The following is a 27,861-nucleotide window of genomic DNA, read 5'->3' on the forward strand; positions in this document are numbered from 1 at the left end:
ATTATGTCAATATTTATCTTTTTGTTATCTTTCAAGTTATCTTCAATTACTTTGTCCTAGATTCGGAGACTTTCTAATTTTGGCCAATTTCAATGAAAAAAATTCTTTTACTTGTCAAATCAGCAAAGCACGAAATTAATTTGACAATTCTCTCAACCGAAATTATTTTGTTTATTGTATAATAATTGCCTCACAGAGGTTCATTCCAAAATTGCATGATTCAATCAATTCTGTATCAAATTGAGAGTATGCTTTAAAGTCAGCCAAGTATAAAAAACGATTGCAGTGTTGACAAAGATGGCGTAACTTGACGTAAAACAACAGATTTAGTTCTTTAAGGGACGTTCGAAAACAAGACAACAGGAAAGGCATCCAGTAGGAAGAACAGAGAAAATGCTTTTTTAACCTACTTGAACTCAGACACAATGATTTTGACGACTGCGCTCTTGAAATAGTGTCATTTTGACCGTCCAACTCCATAGAAATTCCATGAGTCGTTTTTATGTTTTCGTTATAAATAACGAAAACAGATAAGAGGCAGAAAAGGGCTTTCTAATTGCTGCAAAATATTCAACAAAAGAAAGTCGTCTGTTTAATTAAGGGCTCCATATGATTAATTCATCGCACATGGGGAATTGATAACATTGAACACAAAAAAAAACAATATTCTTCATTTATCTCAAATTGCTGTTATACTTAATTTGTCACACATGGGGAAATGGATAACAAACATAACCGACTAAACGTCGGAAGAATTGCTCTCGAACGACTAGTGGGAGCTCTAATCAATTGCAGCCTGCTTCAGTCGGGGGGGGGGGAGCCTAAATGGGACTAAGAAGTTCAATAGTGGGCTTAAAATAACAACATTAGAGGTTGATATATACCACCATTGATTTAAAGTAAAAATTGGTACCAGTTTCGGCGCACGCTTCATTTGACTTTTTGTATTAAACTGCCGCCAATTGAATTCAGCAGCTTGAAATTGTGATTGAGAGAGAATTTTAGATCACGCGAAACGCAAAAAGTCTAGGGCGTAAAGTCACTCGAAAAGTCAAAATTGTCAAGCAAAAATTTTGCATAAAAAAGACACACAAGTTTACAATAATTGCTATGAACTTCGTTCAATAGCAATTAAAAAACAGAAACAGCCATTTGAGATAACAAAGAATGCTGTTTTCTGTTCTTACAATGATCAATTCCCCATGTGTGATGAATTAAACATACAGAACAAATAATTAAAAGGAGGGCCTGCTTTAGGCTAACGTTCTGCAGCAATTTAGAAACATACCCGGCAGATTGCCGGAAAACAGCCGCCGTTGACTCCAATAAACATGATTGGGATTCAAAGAATAGAAAATATCGAAAAAAAAATTTTTGTACTAAAACGTTTCTTAAGTCCGATTTATTTTGATGGCATTTCGTAGTTGAACGTACTTCTGTTTCTTAGAGAGAGGCTACAGGGGCTGCTATCAATACCAATAAGCATAACAGCTGGTAACTAAGACTTATAGGAACGACGTTCAAATAGCTGGCATCTAAAATTGAGCTTTATTTGTTTATCCGGTTTCTATTTCTGACTTCAATTTTTTATTCTGACTCTGTTCATTTTGAATTGCTTTGCTGAGCAACTGATGTTCAAATTCACTTTTAGCAGAAAGAGAGAAGAGAGAAACTAGCCTACCAAAAAAAATTTCACTCAAAATGCTGAAAAAGCGGCAAAATGGTAAAGCGAAAAAATGTTGGACGAAGTAAAAAAAATTAGGAGCGCTATAATAACCGGCTGAGATAAGGGCGGCTATTAAAAAAAAAAGCTTTTCTACCTCTATGAAAAAACTTTTATTATTTAAAACGAAAACAAAAGGTATAATTTCTATAAGATTGTAGAGCTAAAAATAACAATATCTGAAGAGCGGAGTCGCAAAAAAATCATTTTATGTCTGAAGTCAATGAGACTGAAAATTTTTTCCGTTTTTCCTTCAAGTGGACGCCTTTCCTATTGTCATGCTTTCAAATGTCCCCTAAAAACCAGATCTGTTGTATTACGTCAAATTAAAGTCTAAAAAATGAGGAAAGTTTATGAGCATTTGCTAAAAAATTAAGAAGAATAAGATTTATACTTCTCCAATACTTTCTTGATTTAATTTTTCAAAAAAATGTACTCGTGATCTCTTCCTTAAATCACTTGATGGCTGAATTTGGCGCCAACCCAGAGGCCGATGGAAGCATAAATTCTAAAATCACATAACTAACGGAATATATAATTTAAAAATTACTTCTCATAGCCAATTAAGTTTTTTTTTCTCTAAAACATCCCACATTTGGTCGGTTCAGTGGAACAATCAATGAAGGCATTTCAGTTGAAAAGAACTTCAATTAGATCATTTATTAAAGATTAACACTTCATCAGATTAAAGTTAGGTGGGTTTGAGGTTAAGTGTAGATGAGCAGCACAGAACTGATGAAAACCAATTTATTTCCTTAAAACATTTTGATCTTTTTAATTGAAAAAGTTAAAATAATGCTGTACTTTTTCCGTTGAATCAAACAGTCTGCGATATGCAAGCTCTAATTTGCACTCAAATAGTTTTTTCGAGAGGCAAGAAAAACCACGAACGATAAACATAGCTGGCAAATTGAAAGAAAATAGCCGCAATAGCTTCATAGATCTTTAATCTCAAAAAGAAGGAAAAAAAGACAGACAAAAAAAAGAAATTTATTCTGTATAACTTACTGCTGTTTCTATTAGCTGCTCTTAAATAAGCTTCAATTAGAGTGACAAACAAAACACTTATTTGACGTTATCTTTTTGAATTAAAGCAAAGAAAAGTCAATTTCAGAGTGTGGAAGTCATTTTTGAGAGTGAGGTAAGTCACGTGTGACCAGAAATTCAATCAAGCGAATGAATAAAAAACTAGCTGCACTATGAGTGAAAAATGACGTCACGCACGCAATTCAGTTGCAATTGCATGAACGAATGAACAAAAAGCAGATTTGAAGTGGCTGTGACGTCATATGGTCGTAACAAAAATCATGACGACGAAATAAATAAAAAAACCAAGAAAAGGCCAATAATATCCTCAGCTATTGCTTCGCGGCTATTAAAAATAAAATATTTCAACTTTTCGTTCATTTTTCTTTGAAAAAATTTTGTCTATAGCTCTCTTATACAAAGTTGTTTTTTTCCTAAAAATTTGAGCGTCTGTAGAACTTATCAATTCCATGTTCAATAAAGTTCTGCTCTGATTAAATTGAAAATCTGTTGAACTGAAAAGGGTGAAAAAGCTATATGCGTACTAACAAGGCGAGAAAGAGCACCCAAAAATAGAAAAATATCAGTTTTTGGATATTTAATTTTTATAAGGACAATTTCTGCCAAATCTATATCAAGTGACATCTCCCAAGCCTAACCCCACTTTTCCTTTTCCATTTTTTCCTTTCAATGTTTTAAACAACCGACTAACATCAGGCGATTTGCTCTCTAACGACGGAAGCTAGCTTTAGCTTAAATGGGGGGGGGATGTTTGAGCATGAGGGGTGGTGAGCGCGGGTGGGATCTAGTGTTCGGGGTTACGGGTGGAACGAGGTGGAGTGGAGGAAGGAAGTGCGGCAAGTAAACTCTTAGAACTACTCTTCAATTCATAAATTTATGTCTCTTAAACTGCTTCGTTGCATCGCATACTTTGCTAGTAGTTGCATCGCATACTTTGCTAGAGACGATTTAACGCCACCTTTTTTTTACCTCTTTGCTTTTTTTATCCCGTTGTTGAGGACAAAGTCAGAAGGATCAGTCAAAAAATTGCAAAAAAGACTGCAATTTTAAAATATTTGCCACAAAGTTTGTTTGAGAACCTTCAATAAATATTGTAGTTTTTTTATATAAAAATCAGAAATAACCCCCTAAAGTCAACATGATGTTTCTCGTTTTTCTGTACGATGGGCGTATACAAAAACTGAAAATTTGACTGACGAAAAAAGCCGGCCTCGCATATGTATTCCCCCAATTTGAAGAAAACAAAGAACAATTACCTGATAAGACGGGAATGTGAGTTCAGCAGCAAAGCGCCTCTTTTGGGCGAAAGAGGATAGATCGTCCTCGATGCTGGCTTTGGAGACCAAATTATGTAGAAAGGGGTAGATGGCGGGGTACTGACTATAGCCCGCAACATTCAGGTTTCCACACATGCTCACCATCGACTGCTTTGTGAACATCAGACGGTTCTTCTCAAAGTCCTGAACAAAATAATTGTTCCCAAAGAAGGCAAATGAACGCTTATAGATTTTCTGACACACTTATAAAGAGAACACTTTATATAATAGGTTTTCTGTAATGAGCTGGCTATTTAGTCCTGAGAATAAACCATCATAAAAGTTTCGGATCTATTCTGTATTGAGGGCCAAAACAGAATAGATCCAAAGGTTCCTCTGTTGAATTAAAATGTCATTACAAATGTATTTTTTGTGACTAGGTTTATTTCAGTAATGGAAAATTGCAAACGAATAAACATATTATTCCAGCACTTCTTAAATTTTTGTACCAAAAGAACAACAAGTTGTACTCTCATGATAGAGTACTAATAAAACCAGAGCCCATTTGCCCCAATTTTCCAATTATTTCTTCCCTTCTGTTTCTTCTCACCTGAGCGTGTCCAAATTGGTTCTCCATATCCCTCCTGTGTCTGTCTCTGTCCCCGTGCAGTTCATTCACCGCCTTCTTGTACTTTTCCTGAGCTGCCAACACGTCATTGTGTGCCTTGTTCTCCCTCTGCTGAGCCTTTCGCTTCTGCTCATCCGACTGCTCAGAGACACTCTGTAAAAGCAAACTACGAATTAACAACAATTCCGTCGCCAGGCAGTACCCGAAATTTTATGACTGCTTATAAACGCGTGAAAAAACGTTGGATTATTTTAACAAAGTGGGAGTACGACTTCAGCAGAAGTCACATTCGCCATCCCAGTTAAATAACGACGCAATTAAAATACCATTTCACCAATGTGAATAGGAAAGTTCCGATATTTTCAGTTTGAATCCCCAAAAGCTCTCAGGTTTCCTCTCTACCTTTTCCCCTGTTAGTCACCTCACAGCCGGGTTCGGTCACATTAACAACAAAAACCTTAACACTGGTCATTTCATTCAAAAATTATTTACAATTCCAGCCACCATAAAATATCACAAAAGTACCATAGGAAATTGATTACCCGAATAATTAAATTGTTCAATAAGTTGATTAAGTTTTATGATTACGTTTTTATCTTTATATCATCTTGTATTTCAGATTTCTGTACTTGTAAATTCTGCGGCGTCCTGGACCATTCATTTCAGCACTTTACACGCATAGATGGCAGATCGTTGAGAAATCGCTGCGAATCAGACTTTGCGGCATAAAATATAGATAAAAATATAGATCTTAGTTGGAGTTGCCAATGTAATCGGTGAAAACTATAGTAAAAATATGTTTGTTGCTGAAATTTAGAAAAAATCAAATTGCTTCTTTTACTCAAAACCTAATTATTAACAGCCTTCATTAACTTTGAAATAGTTTAGAACATTGAGGTTAGAGTACATGTAGATTTTTAAAACAGAACTCACTGGTAGTGAGAAAAAAATGACATGAACAAAAAAACCGTCGAAGAGCCGCATAAAACGATGAAAAAAATTGTTCGGAGTCTTGCAGCGTGGAAATTTCAAACGATCCAGCGTCAAGCAACGGAACATAATACACTACCTGATGAATTCTGGAACCATCTCGAAGCATCTACCCTGCCAAACCAGAAAACAACACTGTGTGAGCACTTACTTCATTAATTATTCGCAAATTAGTTGCACAAATGAAAACGCTCTAATGAAACCAAAACCACGTTCTTCTATTGTCGACAAAAATTCGTTGTCAGCCTTCAACGAAATTAAAGAATGGACAATTTATTTTCAACGATTATCATAGAGGCTCCGCTCAGCATTAAAGTAAAGTCTTTAAGAATACAAACATACCCAATAGCCGATTCCATCGATTCCCACAATTATTTTTGTACAAAAAAAAATTATTACGCAAAGTATTTTGGATGCAAAGTCATCCCGTATTGGCGAAATAACTTTGGCGAAATACTCCTGTTTGTTGATGAGAGGATACAAGGGCTAGTATTAATACCAATAAGCATTAGAGATGGTAACAAAGACTTCTAAAAAGTAAAAATAGGGGCCATCTAAAATTGATCTTTATGGGTTTATCCCGTTCCCATTTTCGATTTCGTTGTATGATACAAACTCTGCTTATTCTATATTAATTTGCTGAGCAAATGCTGCTTAAAAGCACTGTGAGTAGAAGAGAAGTAAAACTAACCTAGAGAATTCAGAAATATTTCGGGCAAAACATTTTGAAAAATGCAGAGCTAAACAAGTTTGTTTGACGAAAAAAAATTAACAGGACAAGTCCCGAAATACAATACCAAGAGCTGAATGATCTGATGACTCAACAGTTATTGTCTTTACAGCACCATCAAACAAAGGCAATCAACAAAACCCATTATTCTATATGCGCAAAATCGGTAAAAAAAATTATGCACAAAATTCAAAACTTTTTTTCAAAATCTAGTGTTGTAACCATCACCAATAATAACAACGATTTACAAAAATATTGACATTACGCATCCTTTGATTGAGTACAAAATACGGCACCCTTGTGCGAATCGCTAACTGCACAAAACGAAAAGCAAGCAAAAACCGAAGACATTGGCTGAAGAGAAAATTGTTGACTGTCAGTGACGTCTTCACCGCAGCATGAAAAAAACTTTCAAGGTCAGACATTCTTAAGCAGTTCTAATGGCTGAAAGAAAACCTGATAGAAATAATGGAGGCAAAATTCACAATTTTAACATTTCGAAAAAAAACGTTATCTGAATCGGTAGAAACATTCGCTGAAACAAAAATACGCTGCTCGAGAAGAACTGTTATTTCTGAGACCAACCTATGAGACAAGAAAAGCAACAAAAACCTACAAGACAAACAGAAGTCAACCAACAGTTTTTTTAGAAAAAGTACCGAAATTGGAAAAAGCGCTAGATTCACTACTGTCTCAGACGCAATCAATGAGAATGATAAGACAACCAAAAGTATTACAAACACTCGCAAACCAAAACACGTACTTATAATTTTTGAAAACAGTGCCATTTACTCCTCATACTAACCAATGAGACCCGTCAATAAAGATACTAAGTGATATGAAAACGGATTCAAGCAATTTTAAATAGGAATAACATGAACAAATATGTATCATAAGAAGAAGTACTGAAAACAAGTCAAATTGACCCAAGTGAAAAAAAATCCCTCTCAAAATCAAAAATTTTGCTCGAACACCATATTTCTCACTCCTCTTTGCGCGTAAAAACCAAAGCACTCTCCTTTGGTTTTTACGCCCGAGGTGTGAGAAATATGGTGTTCGAACAAAATTTTGTATTTGAGAGGGATTTTTCACTTGGGTCAGTTTGACTTGTTTTCAGTATTTCTGTTGAGTGATATTATTATGATACATATTTGTTCACACTATTGACCTCCGTCTTAACCACTCGGCTATCAGCCAATTGTTGAGGAGCAATTTAGGTATAGCAAAAATCAGGAAGTCAAGCGTGAAAAATTCACTTAAGAGAAATCGAAAAAGGTTCGAGAACAAAAAATGAAAAAATTTGATGTTTACAATAATCAATTTATAATTCGTCCGAGAGCAGTTACTCAAAATATGTGAAGAGGTCTCAAAAAAGATAGTTTCCATATCGAACTCAAATTCTTTGAGGGTCGCTATAAAACCCTGCTGAGAAAATGAGGGTAGATATAAAACATCAAACAATTGACTAGCGGCGCGTGAAATACTCTCAAACGAATGCCGAGATGTTAGCATCGTCAGTTATAACTGCGGTCTACCGTGTCTAGCTTCAGCCCGCATGTGACTTTCAGTTATCTAAATTGCTGAGCCAAGAGCAAAAATATGCACTGACAAACAAAAAAAAACCCACGAGGCCTAAATGCGAAATTGGTCAACTGGTTAATCTAGGGTCAACTGGTTAATCTAGTACAAAACAGGACACCTCGAGGTGTCTGAAGCTTGAAACATAGCCCACAAATTGCCTGAAAATAGCCTCCGTTGACCCCCGACCCACATTGGGATTCACACATTTAAAAATCCCGAGAAAATATGATGTCAGCCTAATTTTTGCACGTGCCAAAACGGTCTGAGAGGTTAAATTTTAATTAATAATCTGTATCCTATTGCTGTTTCTATTAGCTGCGCTTAAATAACCTTCAATTAGAGTGAGAAGCACTCTATTTGACCTTATCTCTGAATAAAAACAAAGAAAAGTCAATTTCAGAGTGAAGAAGTCATCTTTAAGAGTGAGGTACGTCACATGTCACTAAAAATTTCATCACGCGAATGAACAAAACAACTAGCTCCACTAAGAGTGAAAAATGACGTCACGCACGCATTTCAGTTGAAATTGCATGACCGAATGAACAAAAAGCAGATTTGAAGTAGCTGACGTCATATGGTCGTAACAAAACTCTTGACGAAAACAAAGGACAAGACCTGAAATACAATTCAAAGAATTGTATTATTCCATGAATTGACAATCCTTAACTCCGCTTTCAAAGGCAAATGAGAACTGTTAGTAATGAGAATTAGCAATAAAACACACGAACACAAAGTCAACTTTTAATTTTTTTGAAAAGACAGGATGAAAATCAAAAAACAACTGCTATGAACTCAAACTGCCAACTATAGTTCTCTATTTCTCATTAGCGACCTGTCATTATTAAATGTCGATGAGTCCTCTCACTCACTAATATTAAATGATGACAAAAAACCAAAAAGTGCAATAAATTTCGCTGAAACCTTTTGAAAACACTTTGTATAAAAGTCACAGAACGCAACAGCTACTGAAGGATAGAATTACATTAGTTAATTGAGTCCTCAAGGACCACCGTTGAGACCTGTCTTCAACGAGATAAGTAATAAGACAGCAATAAGTAGTAATAAGTATAACAAATACTAGCAAAACTAAATCACTTTTTTAAAAAACGAACAAGCGTATAGGTCACAGAAAGCAATAGCTATGAACTGAAATAAGTTGAATTAAATGAAGCCTTTTCAGCAACCAATGAGACCTGTCAATAATGCTACAAAGAGTTTTGAAAACAATTAGTGTCGAGGTCACAGAAAGCACTAGCTTTGAACGAAAACGATTAAATCGATATACTTGAACCATCATATTAGCAGCATCAAAGACCTGTCCCCAGTGAGATTAAATTATACATCAAAAAGTACTAACACTTGCAGAACAAAAATTCTTGAAATTCAAGTAGTGTCAAAGTCATGAAAACCACTAGCTATCAACTCGAGCCATTAATTAGGTTCTTTTATGCCTTATTAGCACCCAATGAGACGTGTCATTAATGGTACTATGTGATAAAACAGATTAGATTTCGCCCCCTTCACTAAAATTTTATAACAAATAGTGGCAAAGTCACAAAAAGTTCAAGCTGCCCCTTAATGAATTCAAGCAGAGGCAAATAGGCAAAGCAAATAGGCAAATAGAGCCTTAGAAGCACTAAAGGAGAGGAAACATATGTCAAATTGACGCACCTGAAAAGAATTCCATCTCAAAAACCGCCAAATTGATTAAACACCAATTTCTCACGCTTTTTAAAGGTATTTTTTAAGTCACGCCTCAAACCTACTCGATTTTTGCTCTTTACTATTTCAGTGTGACCAAAATCACCACTCTAATTTTCTTTGATGTGAAAAAGCCAAAAAAGCGCGAACAGATCTAAAAAACAGCGCACCAATACAATTCAAAATCTTAATTCTGAAAAACCAAGAGAAGGCCAATAATAGCCTCAGCTATCGCTTCGCGGCTATTAAAAATACAATTCAAATTCTTTCAATACTAATGGGTTTCAAGATCTTTCCCTCGAAATCTCAGCCTACATTTGACACCCTGTCAGTGGGCGGCTCGAATAAAATCCTTTAGAAATTCTTTTAATTTACTCGGTACATTTACAAATTATTCCATTATTCACAATTAAATATCCAGTTCTTCCACTATGCGTTGGCACTATTCCAAGGTTTCCTCGTAATCATCCTCAGAGAAATAACCGTAGTCTCTTGCTTCGATGGTATGCTGACAGAGCACGCAACTTGAACACCAAAAGACTGCAAAGCAGTCCGGTTTGTTGCAGATATCTGGATTTTTCTTCAACATATGCCCGAGTATGGTGCGTATCTGCATTCGCATTACGAGGTATAGAACGAATCGCACAACAATTGATGATAAAAATATCAAGTAGAGTACGAGAGACCATGTCTTGAGATACTTCAGATTCTTCTGGTCCATTCGGATACCATTCGCGGAGTATATTTCTTCAAGGTGCTCCTCTAAAACAAATCCAAAGCCTTATTTTTACATAGCTAATTATACAAAACGTAGCTGGTATTGCCGGAAAATAGCCGCAATACCTTCGTAGATCTAAACAGACCGAGAAAATTCAGGCCAAAAAACATACTTTTATCAAATGCTGAGATGGTATATTTTGATTGAGAACCTCTTATTGTTGCTTCTATAAGCTGTACTGCAATTAGAGTGACACTCACTTGAAACAAACCGACTTATGTCGGACAAATTGCTCTCGACCAATAGCGGGCGAGTTAATTCAAGGGCTGTAGCCCAGATATGTTTTAGGATGCGAAAAAATACGACAAGGGTGGGATTCACTCATGAATGGAGAAGCGAGAAAAGTCACTTTAGATTTCAAAGAATGTTCTAGAACAAAAGCGCAAAAAAACTACAAGCAAAAATTTTGCAAAAATGGTAGAGCAAAAATTTGGCATGGAAGACACTCGTTTACATTAATTGCTTTAAACTTCGTTCATGAGCAAGTTTTAGAGTGAGCAAACTTCAGCATAGTTATAAGGCAATTTCAGAGTGAAGAAGTCATTTGACAGTGTTGTAAGTCACGTTGGACAAAAAATTTTGGTATCACGCGGATGCAAAAAAAAACTCGCTAAGACTGAAAATGACCACACGCACGCAATTAAGCTAAAATTGCGTGGCCGATTGAACAAGCAATTTCAGAAATTGTGACCGTCATACAGTCGTAAACAAATCGAAACAAAAAACAATCGGAAGACAGCCGGAGGCAACTCGAAGCGCCGGACAAAATTTTTAAGGTGTTCAACTAATAGTAAACTACTGACAGGGCTACTAATTGTCGCGAAAAAACTTCATGAGCTCTCCAACTAACCCAAGACAATGCTAAACAACACGACACCCACTGTACGAAATTTATTAAATGAGCACAAAAAATTTAGGTCAACAAAAAATTTGGCGTCACCAAAATTCCGTATAAACATGATTCATTCAAACTTTCAAACATCGATAAACTTTATGGAAATTTCAGAAATTCTCTTCTTTTTCGAAAAAGTTTTTTGACCATTTGAGGTTATGGCAATAACTCAGCTAGTTGCTTGCGATAACATACGTTCTAAATTCAAGATCGTGGAGCTCACACACACACACAAAAATAGTAACAAATCATCTTCGTTATTTGGAAGGTTGATCAAACTGAATTATAAAGTAGTAAAAAAATATAGATTCCATTGTCATTGGGAGTTAAAATACAGCCATCTCGCAATTTAAAAACGTAAAATATTTTGCTGAAAATGTCAATCATTAATAAACTCGAAACTACAAAAGTTTTCATCTGAAGTACAACCACTTGAAGCCAAAAAATTAAAGATCAATAACAGGAAATCAAAACCCCTGACGTTGGTAAGCCTTTTCTATTAAACCAAATGACAAAAACCTAGAAAAACTGGACGAAAAAACCGCCAAAATCGATTGAGCATGTGTACGATTTCATCAAAAACATCTTCAGGTCAAAAACAGGTATTCAGGTTACGAAATATCAGATGGTAGTCACCATATACAGTGATTTCAAAAAGTCCAAATACCCAAAAAAACAGGAAACGCAATTTGACGACCCAATTTTGAACTTCATACGCAGTATTGGCTCTCGAAAACACTGTCAATTACCTATTTATGCACAGTCGCCCCCCAAAAAAACATTTTTACAAAACTGAAACGAAGCAATTTGATCCAAATGGTCATAAAATGGCTAAAAACTGTTTTCTATATGCGCTATTTTCTCGAAAAACGCCTTTCAAAGTCACAAGTCATTCACTCAACGCAGCGCATAAAAATTGCTTTTAGGAGAGCACGTAAATAAAAAGTACTTCAAAAGCTCAAAAAACCAATACTCCTCATCGAATCGTTGGAAGACCAAGAAAGCCAAAATGGCCCCAGCTATCTTATAGCTCCAAATAAAATAAAGCCGAAAAACCAAAACCTAGAACTAATCCTCAAGCTAACAAAAACAAGCAAAATCGACAAACGTTGGTTAAAACGCTGAACAATCAATGAGTAGAAGTGATAAAAATTTGCCTTGTCTTTAGCACATCTGCAAACGTTAGCACATCTCGCAAACGTAAGATATTTATTTCATTGCCAGAACTTGGAAAAATATAAGACATAAAAATTGAATTTAGTACAGTTAGAAAGCAATTTAGTACTAATAAACAGTAGAAAGCAGAATAATCGTTGCACTAAGCTGGCCAACGTCAATTGATACCCATTTGGCAATAACGAACTATTCAAACCACACCACTTCAGGCTCAAAATCTCCAAAAACTGACCTCTTCACCTCACCTTACATTCGGGCCTTCCTGGCAAAATCAGTATACGTAGCAATTAAAAAATGCTACTCAGAATAATGCAACTTACTACCTGGGCTAACCAACTTTGTCGAATCGAACAAACTTTGAGCCTAAATTTTGTTTTGGAACTTGAGTTTCATCTATAATCCATAGCGATCAGTTGGGAAGCAGCTAAATGTTCGCAAAGCACGATCGGCATAAAATGGTCGCCAAAAAAGAGTATCAAAGTTTTTCCACATACAATTTTGGGGTGGATATTTATGCCAGGGGAGCTTTATGTTAAGACGCCTGGGCCCGATTTCTATTTATCTTTTGCGTAGAATTAGAAGTGGTATCGTATCCATCTGGTGATGTAGAATTCTTACTTTTAGAAAATAAGGTTTGATTTGATTTCTTTGAATGCAAGTTTCGCAGTAGGAATAGTTGCTCTCATCAGATTTCTAACTAGAATAATCCCATGCATCTCGGGGAGAGTCCTGCTGTGAACTTTAATAAGTCAATATTTTTCATAAATAGCTGCCGTAATATACTCAAACGGCCATCATTTAACGACACTTTTTTTACAGTTCATATGAGCATTGTTTTTCGTTTTACGTTGTTATGGTCTTGATTCACTCATTTCACTAATTTATCGAAAACTTAAATTTCCGGATTCAAGCGAATACAGTCAACGACAAAAATGAAATCAGATAAGGAAAAGAATTAGAAAAGTGAAAAAACGGTTAGGCGAAAAAAATTGCATAAGACCAACACGTTTACAATAATTGCTATGAACTTCGTTTCAGAGTAATTAAAAACCACATAATTTTAGATAAATAAAACCACACGTAAATAAACCCACACGGAAATAAACCCACACGGAAGTAAACCCACACGGAAATGAACGTTGATTTTTGGTCGGTTGTGATAGTTTCATGTCAAGCCCCACGGGCCGCTAAGGCATGGCCATGGCCCGCGAGGCAGGCCCAAACGCGCTAATTGCGCAGCTCATTAAAGGTCAAGTGGTGGTTTATTTCCATGGGTTTTTTCCGAAACGTCTTGATGCTATTTGATTTCTTCCAGTTTTGTCACTTAGTTACCATTGTTGCAATTTATCCATATGGCAATTTGTACATTTTGGAATTTTTTCTGCATTTTACCTAATGCCAGGCTATTAAATCACGGGTTGATTAGATCTGCTGGATAGAAATTTTGGACTGAGAATCCACCCACCTCTTTTGAGGTTTATCTCGAATATCCAGAACACACAGTATGTACTCATCATTAGAAGTGTCACCAAGAACATGAGAGTACCGATGGCACGACGCTTGAATACCCAACCCACATAAAACTAAAACGACAAACCTCATTATTTCACACTATACATGCAGCAACAAATAAAATATTACCCGGCCGTTTCGGGGGTTCATCTCGCTCTATATTTAAACACACTCCGCAGATTACGTAAAAAGCCTCCATTGATTCCCATGACCCCCCCCCCCGAATGGGATCGAAACATCATCGAGACAGAAAAATTAAAAAATTATTTTGATCGGATTTCGCAGTTAGGCACATCGTGAGAGGATACAGGGATTGGTATCAATACCAACAAACATTGGAAGCGGTAACTAAGACAAATAAGAACAAAATTCAGAAACCTCGCAACTGAACACGGTTTTCATCGGGGTCTTCATCGATTTATAGTATCCTCAGTATCCTTTGATATCGTTTTCCGATATTGACTCGTATTTTAGCTTGCTTTGCTGGTTTAAAACACTAGAGCAAAGAATTACATTCGCCTTCAAAGGCGAAATTGTGTAAACAGAGACAACTCTTTAACTAAAACTAAGTAAAAATAGAAGAGTCGTCCTTAAGTGGTGCATACTAAAAGTACTCTTAAAACTGAACAAAACAAAATCTTTCAATAAAACTGAAAATCGAAAACCTCGCACAAAAAGCAAGCAAAATAAGCAAAGCTTTTTGAAAAATGAACTGCCGGAAATAGTCAAATTGCAAAATTTCTTCATTTGTCATTTCGAAAAACCACGGAGGGCAAAAATTAAAAATCATGTGAACGAAATGCATTCTACCTCTTTAATCCACAATGCATGCAAAAAAACCAGTGATCCTAAATCACTGATATCGCCCAAAAACCTGAAAAGCAACAAAAACTTAATTCAAAAACACTGGGCAAGGGGTTTGCTATGGTAGTCGAAAGTTAAACTAAGGAAGCCATCTTTTCTAACTTGTTGGGGGTGGATGGGGGAAACTACAGCAGGCTATAAGCGTGGATGGAAGGCTCCAAACCACAACGCAAAAATGCCTTTTACAACAATCACGAACGCCTATACAAACGTTGAATTGCCTTTCACACCTAAATTTATGTTTACTCAGCAAATTCGATCAGTTGCATACTTATACACTATTAAAACACTCACGTGCACATTTTAAAATGCCGAAAGTCTGCAGTGCCAGAAGTCAAAATGCCAGAAGTTGCTACTTAGCCAGAAGTTGACTTTCGTCATTTTAAAACGTGCGCGTTTCGTGTTTTAAGCATGGTTAAGTGACTCTGCAGAAGTCACTTCAAAATTCTGACTTAATATCTCGAACCGATTCGCAGTTCTCGACAAACGCCAGAAGTTCTCAGTGACTTCAAGCAGAGTCACTTAACCATTACGTAAAGCACTTGATTACATGATCCCTGGAAACTTACAAGTGAACCAAAATTTAAAAAACCGACTAGCGTTGGGCGAATTTCTCACATAACCGGGCGTAGTTGACTCATCAGTTAGCTAACTGCGGACAACTGAGAACAGCTTGGCTAAATTGAGGGCGGGGGTAGTGGTGTGAGGAGCAAATTTGGGGCGTGCGTGTGGGGTCACAGGATGCATTCAGTTAATTGGGGTTAAGTGCTAGGTGTCGGGAAGAGGAATTTGGACGAGGATGTGCGGCTGAAACCTTAAAACGTCATTTGCAAATAGCTTAATTGTAAAAACAAGTCATAAATCTAAAAACAAAACCCAAAAATTTACAGGAATCGTTGAATTTAGAATTTCACATGTTCCAATACTTAGCTTTCGAAGTCTATATCCACCATGCTAGTAACGAATTAGGAGCAGTAGAGGTAAAAGTACGGTTCAGAAAATCAAAACATAGCAACAAATCAAACGTTCAAAAAGCTTTACAATTTTTTTTAAAACGGACTGCAGTCGAAGCAATTTAATTCAGAGGGCTGGGCTGCAGCCTAAATTTTTATGACAAGGGAGTGGTTCCAACCTCCGACCTCAAACCTAAGAGAATCAAATATTAACCACTCGGTCATCAAGATAGCCCATATTTGCTTCAGCAAGACTTAAAATTCTGAATAAGAGAAATAGGTCAAACAAAAATCAAGTCCAGCGTAAGAAATTTTCATCGAAAGAATGTTCCAGAACAAAACGGTCAAGAGGTTGGCTATGGTTGTTGCTAGCTTAAAAGCCAAGGGAGTCGATCTTTGCTGACCTGGTTGGGGGGTGGATGGGGGGAAACTACAACAGGCTATACATACGCGTGGATGGAAGGTTCGAAAACACCACAAAAACGCCTTTTACAACTGAATTACGAAATCTTACACAACCGGGTTGAGTCGCCCTTCACATCTTCATTTCTTCTAAGCAAATTCGATCAACTTCAAACTTAGAGACTAGTAAAGCACTTAAAGAATTGCATGATCACCCGGGGCTTTACAAGAACATAAAGTCTTAATCGAGTAGCGTCGGGCAAATTGCTATCAAACAACGGCGAACCCTTCACTTAGCTTGCGGACTAGGGAGGCTAACTTGGCTAAAATGAGGGGGTGAGTAGGGGAGGTCTGGTGAACAAAGGCGGGCCCGGTGGTTTGAGGTCACAGGATTCAACCACAGGAGTAGGGATAGGGGTTAAGTGTTGTGAGTGGGGGGATTAATACGGGGAGCATGTGGGTGCGGCTAAGAACAATGGCATGTACAAGTAAATTTACTGTAACAAGTCTTCGTTCCATCGAAAAACGAACCCTTGAAAATTGTTGACAGCACCTTTGAATCTAGAATTGCACATGTCGTTCCAGTACTTAGCTATCGAAGCTTACATCCACAGTATCACTAACGATAAAGCCCAGTAGAAGCGAACAAACGTTATAGCAACAAAATCAAACTTTATAGCAACAAAGCCTTACTATAAAACTTTGAAAAACCGCCCAACGTCAGACAAATTGCTCGCAAATTACAGGCGGAGCAATTTAATTCAGAGGGTGCCTGAGCTACAGTCTATATTTTTATGGTTGCCGAAAATTATGACAATGGAGGGTTAAAATTCCGACCTGAAGTATTAAAAACTCGGTCATCGTGCTAGCTAGCTACCTCATCTTCGCTTTAGCAAATTTCTGAATCGGATCAATATGTCAAGCAAAAATCAAGTCAAGTCTAAGAAAATTTCATGGAAAGAACGTTCTATAACAAAACGGTCTAGAACGGTTGGCTATGGTAGTTGCTAATTTAAACAAGGCAGCCGATCTACGCTGCCTGGTTGACTGGATGGGCGGAAACTCCAGCAGGCCATAAGAATGGATGAATGGTACCCAACCACAACGCAAAAATGCCTCTGCGAATGACTACACAACCAGTTGAATTGCCTTTGACACTTTATTTACAGACTAGTAAAGCACTTAAAAGAATTGCATGATTCCTGGCGTGGGGGGGAGGTAGGGAAAGAGTGGTGCGCAGGTGGGGCAGGCATGTGGGGTCACAGGAAACAAACACAGGAAAACTTAAACGGCCTTACAAGTAGATTCCTGCAACATTCTGCAAAAAATTGTCAACTGCAGCTTTGAATTTATAATTGCACATTTAACATTTATAATTGCACAAGTTCTTCCAGTACTTAGCTATCGAAGTCTATATCTACCATGCGTAACGATCTAAGTAACGATTTAAGAGCAGTAGAAGTGAAAATAATATTCAGAAAATCACGTTATATGAAATCACACTTTATAGCAAACTTTCATAAACCGACTGACGTCGGAAATTGCTCTCAGGCAGCCTGAGCAATTCGAGGGCTGGGCTGCAGCCTAAATTCTTATGGATGCAGAAAATTATGACAAGTGTGCGAACCTCCAACCAAAGAGAATGAAGTATTAACCACTCGGTAATCGTGCTAGCTAGCTCATCTTAGCTTCAGCAAAAGACTAAAGACAAACCATGTTTGCCTTAGCAAAAGACTAACTTTAGCAAAAAACTAAAGACTTCATCAAAAGAGTTTTCTAAGAAAAAAGCGGTCAAGGGTTTGGCTAAAGGGAGCTGCTCTTTGCTGTCTGTTTGTGGTGGATGGGGGAAACTACAGCAGGTTAAAAGCGTGGATGTAGGGAAGGTTCAAAACCACACCGCAGGAATGACTTTTGCAACTTTAATTACGAACGCCTACACAACCCGTTTAATTGCCTTTTACACCTAAATTTAAGTCTCAGCAAATTCGATCAACTGCATATTAGTAAAGCACAGGAATTACATGATCCCTGGGGATTTACAAGTGAACCAAAATTTAAACAACTGACTAACTTGGGGCAAATTGCTCTCAAACAACGTAGAGCCGTGACTTCGTCAGTAGCTAACTCCAGACTAGGGAGGCTAAATTCAGGGGAGTTGGTAGGGAATGTGTGGTGCGCAAAAGTGGGGCGAGCATGTGGGGTCACAATAAAATCAGTGCAGTGGGGTTAAAGGATCAGTTGTACGGATTGAGGAGATTAACTCCTTGGAAAATGTGGATGCTGAAGAAAACTCAAGTAGATTTACAGTATAAACGTTTTCGTTCAAACAAAACCTAAAAGCATCTTTGAATCATGAATTGCACATGTTCTTCCAGTACTTAGCTATCAAAGTCTACATCGACCATGCCATTAACTATTTAAGAGCAGCACAGATCATACGTTTCATAAATCATACTTTATAACAACAGATCAAACTTTTTAGCGACAAAGCTTAACTATATAACTTTCAAAACAAACAGACCAGACTGACTCGGACAAGTTGTTCTCGAACAACAGAAGCACTTTAATCCAGAGGGGCTGGGCTGCAGCCTAAATAATTTTATGGGTGCACAAATTGACGACCAAGGAGGGGTTGGCGCCTCCGACATCAAACCTAAGAGACTGAAGTATTAACCACTCGTCATACTCATCTTTAGCAAAGACTTTATTTCTGAATAAGCGCAAAAGGACAAGAAATCAAGTCAATTCCTCGAAAGAACATTCTATAACAAAACTGTCAGGCCAAATTGCCGTCACGCAAAAGTTGAACAATAATTGCATCAAACTTCGTTCAAGAGCATACTTTTACAAATTAACAGAAAAAATTTCTCTCCAAATGCAAATTGGCTTTCATTTTACACGATGAAAGGTAAACGGCAGGAAAAAACGAAAACAAACTGCACCGCTTTCAAGCTTCAAAACAATAGACACAATCAACAGCTTCCGTTAACTAAATAAAATCCATTTGCCTTCAACACAAACACTCAATTTTCAAAATACTAGAAATTATGCTCTATATATCTTTGTTGTCTTCAGATGTAAACATCGTCGCCAACGTTTACTATAGCTCAGACCTATCCTCAAAATAACACTTGAGCAGCATTTACGACGTTAGATACGTTTTCTGTTCGACGTATATTGTTCTCCGATTAAAAACGAACTTTTACATGAAAATTTCAAGGCTGCATTCGACAACGGCAAGAAATGGCAATTGTTTTAAGGTTAAAAAGGCTAGACGTATCAGGGAAGAGATACTTACTTCAGCAAAACAGGGACAGATGACTGAAACCAAGGCCACCCAGGGTTCGGTCAAGAATCCGAATAGCCCAACTGTAAACTCCTCCCCCTCTAATTTGTTCTGCAGCCCCTTCATTGTCCATCTTCTACCATTTACCGCGTCTTTCCAAGTCCACACTCTACGTTTTGTATATCTCGGCTGTTTCAGTTGTTTCGAAAGATGCTCTAATTTATTGTAATTTTAAATTCATATAGCTCGACAGAATGTGCAATTGTCTTACCCGCTGTGATTCCAATAATAGAATTTATTTCCGCAGTGATTACAGTCTTGCATTTGAAGACAGTCCGAAGTCTGAAGTAAATGGAAAACATCCTTACGATCACTCTTTAGCTCCATTTCATTCGTTTTATGTCCATGTTTATTAAATTTGAGCTTTGAACTTTCTCCAGTGTAGCGTTTTTGAAACCTGCCTTATATCGAGTATAGCGTGTCCCATAAAGTTGAAATAAGCGAACGTTTCAAAATCCACAGGTTATAGCGTTCAAAGTTCAATTTTAAAACATAGAAAAAATTGATGAAAGCTTAATGGAAAAACGTTGACATTCAAATGACCAAATTGATGCTCAATTACACTTTTTTTGGCGTTTTTCCAACTTTTGGTTATTTCAGCTTTATGGGACAGACTATATTTGTGCGACACGCTGTAGTTTGTACAGGCGTACGTTTGAAAATCGCCAAAAACTGCAATTGAGTATCAATCGCATTTGCAGAAATGCCGCACTTTATTACCTTTTTGAACTTTGACCGTTTAACTCGTCAAAAGATTTAAATCATTCATTAATTCAATTTTAATGGATCACTTTTTCACATGGCAAATAGGAAGTACTAACATAACGGACTAACGTTGGGCGAATAGCTCTCAAACGACCGGCGAGCGGTTGGCTTCGTTATTAGCTAGCCACGGTTTAGTGAGGCTAGCTTTAGCTTGATTCGAATTTTTTATATTATCAGTTGTTTGATTTATTTACCAACAAGGCTAGAAAAGTAAATCGAAAAGCTGATAATTTAAAGATTTGCAGAATATTGTAAATCTAAAAGAACAGCTTCCAGATTTCGCAGTGAAAATGCTTAAAACTATTTTTCTGTATGGAGTTATCTCAAGTAACCCATCTGCAAGACTTGAAAAGCTTCGTTGGCCAGTAATGATCGTTAAACTCAAAAACATTAATTTTTAAAACAATAGCAAATTTTAAAATCTTGCTAAAATTTAAGATATTAAAATCTTCAACGCCATTTCCTTGTCTCGAGAGACTATCCAGTATCCCTATTTAAAGCTTTAAAAGTTTCACGGGCCCAAAGATCCAAAAACTTGAAACAATAATTTTCCGATAATTTAAAATTTTATAAAAAGTGTAAAAGCTGGAGTCATTAAAATACTGATAACCATTCCGTTAACTCTAGAAACTATGCGACAGCTTATCATCAAACCTTGTAGGTCTCTAGAACCCTGTTGCCGGAAAAAAATGATTAAAAAATGATAAAGAACTGAAATTGCGAATATTTTTTATAAATTGCTGATATTAAAATCTTAAAACATTCCATTACAACTAGAAGCTTTGCAGTAACCTATAATCAAAACCTAGAGGGGGTTATGTGGCTCTTGAGGCTGGAGAAACATAAAAACTAGAAATTCAAAAAACTTCAAAAAATTGCAAGTTGCATAAAACTGCACAAAAATTTGTGATAAAAGCAAGCTGAAAACTAATCCATGGCCAAAAAACATTTTCCAGTAATTTATTATCAAACACTAACGGAGATTTTCTGTTAGGCCAGAAGAGATCCTCAAGGGTCTGATATTAAGTTACTGAAAAAAATTTATTTTCCATGGAATAGCTTTCCATTTTTAATGACAAATTTTAGCGATTTTTTTTTATAAAACTTGCCATTGCCATTTTTTTAAGTTTTTTGAAAGTTTGTGAAAACTTGAAATTGCCAGTTGTATAAAAAACTGCTAAAATTTGTGATTATAAAAGTTGACAACTAATCCCTGGCCAAAAAAAACATTTTTCAGTAACTTATTATCAAACCCCAACGGAGATTTTCTGTTAGGCTGAAAAACCTGAATGACAATAAATGTCAACAAAATTAAAAACGGCAAGTTTTGTAAAAATGCCAAAATTCGTGGTGTTGAAATCTTGAAAAACATTACATTTAGAAACTGTACAGTAACCTATTTTCAAACCCTTGAGGTTCCTCGGCTCTTCAGGCTGCAAAAACCTAAAAACGACAAAAAAAATTTGACAAAATTTGTCATTTCAAAAAAATTGAAAGCCACTCCATGGCAAATTAATTTTTTTCAGTAACTTATTATCAAACCCTTAAGGAAGTTTTCAGGACCCTGCGTCTGGAAAGACGAGGATAATTAAACAAAAAATGTCAAAAGTGAAAAAAATTACACGTTTTGTCAAACGCTAAAATTCGTGTTGTTAAAATGTTGAAACCATTCCACTACCAATAGAAACTATGCAGTAACCTATTATAAAACCCTTGAGGAGGTTCCTTGACACCTAGGTCTGAAAAAACTCGACAAAAACTTTCAAAAAGCGTGAAAATTAGTACAAAATTGCGTGTTTTTAGTTAGCCATCGGTTGTTCGTCAGTAGCCACGGAGGGGGAGGGGGGTTGGGGGCAACAGTGGGGTTGGGGCGCTACCTGTTTATCCCGTTTTTGAGGACGAAAAGTCTAAAGCCTCAGACGAAAAATCGGTCAAGCGAAAAATCGCATAAAAAAAGTCCGACAGGACTAATATAATTGCCACAAACTTCGTTTAAGAGCAATTAAGAACCCTAACAGAACTACAAAATAACCTTGGTCTTTACTTTTTTCCCAGTTGATGCCGTTCCAGGGGATTATTACAATTTTGGTTTGAAAATTAACCTGAACACAGTTCTATTCAATTTTTAGAACATGCATCTTTCGACCGCTTCAGCAAGGGGCATTTGACTAAATGATTCATCCAAATTAAGCGCTCGCTTGGACTCAGTCTCCAATTCACTTTTATCCATATCCATATTAGCAGACGGCACCAATTTCTCCTTATCATCCATAATGGCAGCACCCGCTGTATCGTAGGAATCGTTGTAGGCGTTGATACGGTTGTCTACCAACTCCTCGTGGATAATATCGACAACTTGGGGACACCAGTAAATTCGCCAGGTAAAAGAGCAACACAAAAGCAACAAGGAAGAATTGCAGCATGTTTTTAGTTTATCAATGATGGCAGACAACATACCTGCCTATAGAGTAGCATTATAGCCAGTCCCACAAAGTTGCAACGCTATCGAACGTTCGAAAAACGTAAACACATACAAATTAGCAGAATGTTCTCTTTTGCGAGCCAATGCTTTCTTCGCCACTCAGCTTCATCATTTTTGATCAACACGTTTTGATCAAATTTGACCACTAAACGTAGGTCAAGTGACTATTTGGAACAATCGCTTGTATAGTAAGTCCCCTAAAGTTGCAACGCAAGCGAACGTTCGAAAAACTCGAGGGATGCTAATGAGCATCTTTTGACCAGCTATCTGCACGTTTTAAAATTGACCTTTCACCTTTTAAACGTTCGATAGCGTTGCAACTTTATGGGACTGACTATATATAGCGTGTCCCATAAAGTTGAAATAAGCGAACGTTTCAAAAGCCAGTTAGAGTTCAAAGTTCAATTCTAAAACATGTAGAAAAAATTGATCAACGAAGGCTTAATGGAAAAAACGTTGACATTCAAATGACCACATTGATGCTCAATTGCACGTTTTTGGCGTTTTTCGAACGTTCGCTTATTTCAACTTTATGGGACAGACTATAGTAAGTCCCATAAAGTTGCAACGCAAGCGAACGTTCGAAAAACTCGAGGCATGCAAATGGGCAATGTTTTACTAGATATCTACATGTTTTGAATTTGAAATTTGACCTTTGAAACGTTTGATAGCGTTGCAACTTTATGGGACTGACTATACTTCACAGCGATAAGATACCCAGAGATATAGTCAGTCCCATAAAGTTGCAACGCTATCGAACGTTAAAAGGTCAAAGTTCAAATTTAAAACATGGAGATATCTAGCAAAATACTGCCCATTTGCATGCCCCGAGCTTTTCGAACGTTCGCTTGCGTTGCAACTTTATGGGACTGACTATACTTCACAGCGATAAGATACCCAGAGATATAGTCAGTCCCATAAAGTTGCAACGCTATCGAACGTTAAAAGGTCAAAGTTCAAATTTAAAACATGGAGATATCTAGCAAAATACTGCCCATTTGCATGCCCCGAGCTTTTCGAACGTTCGCTTGCGTTGCAACTTTATGGGACTTACTATATCCCATAAAGTTATACAGTACCAGTAAGTACAAAAATGCCAACATATCCAAATGAGCATTAATGTGGTCATTTGCAATGTCCATGCCTTTTTTCCATTGAACAGAAGTTTATTTAAGTTTTCCAAACTTGCGAAGAGCTCAGGGTCTCAGCTAAAAAGTGCTCATAAAATCAGACCCAAGGTATAATGACATGCAAATAACGCTTTTCGAAAGAATTTTTACGTTTCTAGTTTATTATAGCTGGACACTTTCTTTATAATTGCGTGTTGTTGAACACCCATTTATCAGCGACTACATTTCAAACAATGCCCGCAAATACCATGAAGATAAAAAACCGTTGACCACACTAATCTGCGCTGCGATTGAAACAGAAACAGTTAGATAAAATAAGAAATTGGCCCCCTAATTTTGTTTGTCAAAAAGTGCGCTCATTTCTTCTGCAAAAACAGATAATTAGTTGCGATGTGAATTCACCTTTTAAATTGGAGAACAGCCAGCGTAATACTAAATACCAGTTAGCAGCATACTCTAATGAAATATGATAAATTAACGCAATTAGTGTTTAACATTAACATTAAAAAGCCTTTCAGTGCCCGGGCTTTATTAGTTTATCCAGTTTCACTAGATTTCGCCGTCTGAACTTGGCCGAATTTCAATAAATTTGCTGAATGAATTCAAATTCCATTCAATTGAAAAAGTGAGTGGGGTAAGTTACAAATAAAACGTGAAAGTACCTTAAGCAAAAACGTAAAACGAGATCAAAAAGTAAAGCAAATTTAAAAAATAGCCGGCAGATTGCCGGAAAATAACCGCGATAGACGCTTGTAGCCTTCCATGAATTGAAACAACTAAAGGAATAAGATAGACAGATTGACCACCAGTCCTTTAATAGACCACTAGACTTTTGGGTTATATTCGGACTGTCATTTTTATGACACATAAGGTCTCTAAGGAAAAACCCCTAAAAAGGCTTTTTCAAAACTGATATTCGAGAATTACTCAAGAATTAGGAACACAAGAAACACTTAAAAATCAAAAACTCAAGACTAATACTCAAGAATTGGGGCATATAAGTTTGACACTACTTAGATGCACACTATTGATCTTAACTAGAAAATGTTCATAAAAATTAAAGTTCCATAAGTGAGTTCAGAAGTTATTTTTTTGAGAGCGGTAAGTCCCGCAATTGACCTAAAATCAGATATGACGTCACGCACACAAACTTTAACTGCAAACCAGTAGAAGTCACTGAAGTCATCGAAAAAGTCAATTCCAAGAAGTCGATGGAGACGAATTAAAAAACATAGTAGGACAAGTCCTGACGTACAATTCAAAGAATTTTCATTGACTAAACAGAAAACTAGAACTAGAATGGACTATGAATGAATTAGAAAAACCATTTAGAGAAAAATCCTATCCAAAAAATCGAAAAAAAAACAGAAAAAAATCAAAGCGAAATTGCCGCATGTGAACTAAAAACCACTAGCGAGAAAGCGAATTGTTGTTCAAACGCCGTTTTCTCACTCTACTTTAAATTTAGAGCGAAAAATCTTCACGCCGCAAAACCACTCGCTTTTTCGCTTCACTTCCTGTTTCGGCGAGACCAAAATCACTACTCCAATTTGACTTCAAAAATCATGAAAATGTGTTAACAGATCTTGAAAAAAACATAGCAAGACAAGCCCTGACGTACAATTCAAAGAATTTTCATTGACTAAACAGAAAAAACTAGACCTAGAATGGACTATGAATTAATTGAGAAAATAATTTTTAAAAAAATGAGATAAAAAATAAGAAAACAGAAAATCAATGTCAAAATGCAGCATGTGAACACAAAAAACCACTAGCGAGAAAGGAAAATTTAATTCAAACAAAAAACTAGGCCGACAATGGCTGTGAATGGATTGGGAAAACCATTTAGGAAAAAACCGATTCGAAAAATCGAAAAAACAGTAAAATCAGAGTGAAATTGCCGCATGTGAACAAAAAACCACTACCGAGAAACCGAATTTTTGTTCAAACACCGTTTTCTCACTCTAATTTAAAATTAGAGCGAAAAAAATTCACGCCGCAAAACCACTAGCTTTTTCGCTCCATTTCCTGTTTTGGCGTGACCAAAATCACTACTCCAATTTGATTTCAAAAGTCATGAAAATGTGTGAACAGATCTTAAAAAAACAGCGCCCCAATACAATTCAAAATCTTTGTAAAAAACATAGCAGGACAAGTCCTGACGAACAATTCAAAGAATTTTCATTAGCTAAACAGAAAAACTAGACATGGAATGGACTATGAGTGAATTGCAAAAACCATTTTTTGAAAAAAAAACAGAAAATAAGAAAAAAAACAGAAAATCGATGTCGCATGTGAACGAAAAAATCACAAGCGAGAAATGAAAATTAAATTTAAAAACTTGGCCTGGGATGAGCAGTGAATGGATTGAAAAACCATTTAGAAAAAAAAACTATCCAAAAAATCAAATAAACAGTAAACATCAGAGTGAAATTAGAAACAGATACAGAAATGAGTTGAAAAAAAGTTATGGCGGCCACTTGAAACTAATTCAAAACTATAATTATATCATTGAGAGCATTTTTGCGTCAAAAAGTCTGAACAACGCAGAGGTTCCAACTCCAATCCCTGGCGTAAGAATACGAAGTATTAACCTATCGGCTACGTCACCTTGTTACACTTTATCTTACATTCGATTTTGTTCTCGCAAACGACAATTTATGAAAAACACTATCATTAAAGAAAATGTCGAGAAAAACCATTGAATGGATTGAAAAACCATTTAGAAAAAAAATCCAAAAAATCGAAAAAACAGTAAACATCAGAGTGAAATTAGAAACAGATACAGAAATGAGTTGAAAAAAAGTTATGGCGGCCACTTAAAAAACTAATTCAAAACTATAATTATATCATTGAGAGCATTTTTGCGTCAAAGAGTCTGAACGACACAGAGGTTCCAACTCCAATCCCTGGCGTAAGAATAAGAAGTATTAACCTTTCGGCTACCAGTCACCTTGTTACACTTTATCATACATTTGATTTTGTTCTCGCAAACGACAATTTATGAAAAACACTATCATTAAAGAAAAATGTCGAGAAAAAGTAATCATATTATTCCACTACAAAACCAATTATATTTTTCATTAATCATAATCAGTTCACGTAAAAACAAAAAGACCAGCAAGGACAGTTCAAACTTAAAAAAACAGTCAAACAGTCAACTAAAACAGTGTGCTAAATAATTAAAAATAATCAGTAGCTTTCAACTGAACCATGAATTAACTAATTTAAGCCTAATAGAAAGCCGTTGAGACCTGGGCAACAGGACAACTTGATTAATGGCAGAAACACTGATGAAATCAAAAGAATGTTCTCGAAGAACAGTCAACCAAAATTTTGCATAAAAAGACACGTTTATAAAAATTGCTTCAATCTTCGTTCAACCGCAATTAAACATACACTAATAATTTATGAAAACAGATTTTATGCTGCCCATTAACGTCTGAAAAATGTGCTTAAAACTACTCGTTTTTTGCTCCTTTAAACACTCGATCGTGACCCAAAATCCCCACTCCAATTTGACTTCTCATTGACATAAAAAAGTCAAAAAAGTGTAAACATATCTTTTAAAAAGACAGCGCACCAATACAATTCAAATCCTTTGGAGCGTAAAAAGGAGAGCGCCTAAAATACCCTATGCGAGGCTGACGGCGGCTATCAACCAATAATCTAACAATCTTTTTGTACACTGCATTGTAAAGATCACGCGTCAATTCTCAGTATTCAGTCTTCATTATCGAAGAGTCGTTGTTGCCTCAAACAGACCGGTTAAAACGTTTAAACTTTCTCACCTGTTCCAAATGTACACGTTCATATCGTCTATAGAAAGCCGTCAAGAGCAACACAAAAGCAAATTGGACAAACAAATAAGTTAGTAGTGCTCGCTTAGTTACTCAGAAACAAAC

General features: G+C 36.4%; 3 protein-coding genes across 4 annotated transcripts in view; 1 reads left to right on the plus strand and 2 right to left on the minus strand.

Moving 5' to 3' along the window:
• The window catches only part of LOC142339644 (uncharacterized), a 615,633-nt gene that overhangs the window by 367,267 nt on the left and 220,505 nt on the right, over nucleotides 1–27,861 (plus strand). The gene's annotated exons all lie outside the window — the stretch shown is intronic.
• Nucleotides 1–27,861, minus strand: part of LOC142339638 (uncharacterized) — a 63,000-nt gene that overhangs the window by 23,493 nt on the left and 11,646 nt on the right. Inside the window, exons 4-5 of the mRNA XM_075389825.1 lie at nucleotides 4,637–4,807; nucleotides 4,027–4,230 (exon numbers count right to left, since the gene is read on the minus strand). Of these exons, the coding sequence (XP_075245940.1) occupies nucleotides 4,027–4,230; nucleotides 4,637–4,807 (375 nt within the window). The remainder of the gene's footprint in view (nucleotides 1–4,026; nucleotides 4,231–4,636; nucleotides 4,808–27,861) is intronic.
• On the minus strand, nucleotides 10,007–27,846 carry LOC142340257 (uncharacterized). The gene is made up of 5 exons (XM_075390812.1): nucleotides 27,748–27,846; nucleotides 22,491–22,805; nucleotides 19,532–19,708; nucleotides 13,968–14,085; nucleotides 10,007–10,418 (listed from the first exon to the last, which is right to left on the minus strand). Exons 2-5 carry the CDS (start codon nucleotides 22,797–22,799, stop codon nucleotides 10,099–10,101), a joined length of 924 nt encoding a protein of 307 aa, XP_075246927.1. The 5' UTR covers nucleotides 22,800–22,805; nucleotides 27,748–27,846; the 3' UTR covers nucleotides 10,007–10,098.

The sequence above is a fragment of the Convolutriloba macropyga genome, chromosome 5, assembly GCF_964194025.1.
Source record: "Convolutriloba macropyga chromosome 5, txConMacr16.3, whole genome shotgun sequence".
Taxonomy (NCBI): domain Eukaryota; kingdom Metazoa; phylum Xenacoelomorpha; order Acoela; family Convolutidae; genus Convolutriloba; species Convolutriloba macropyga.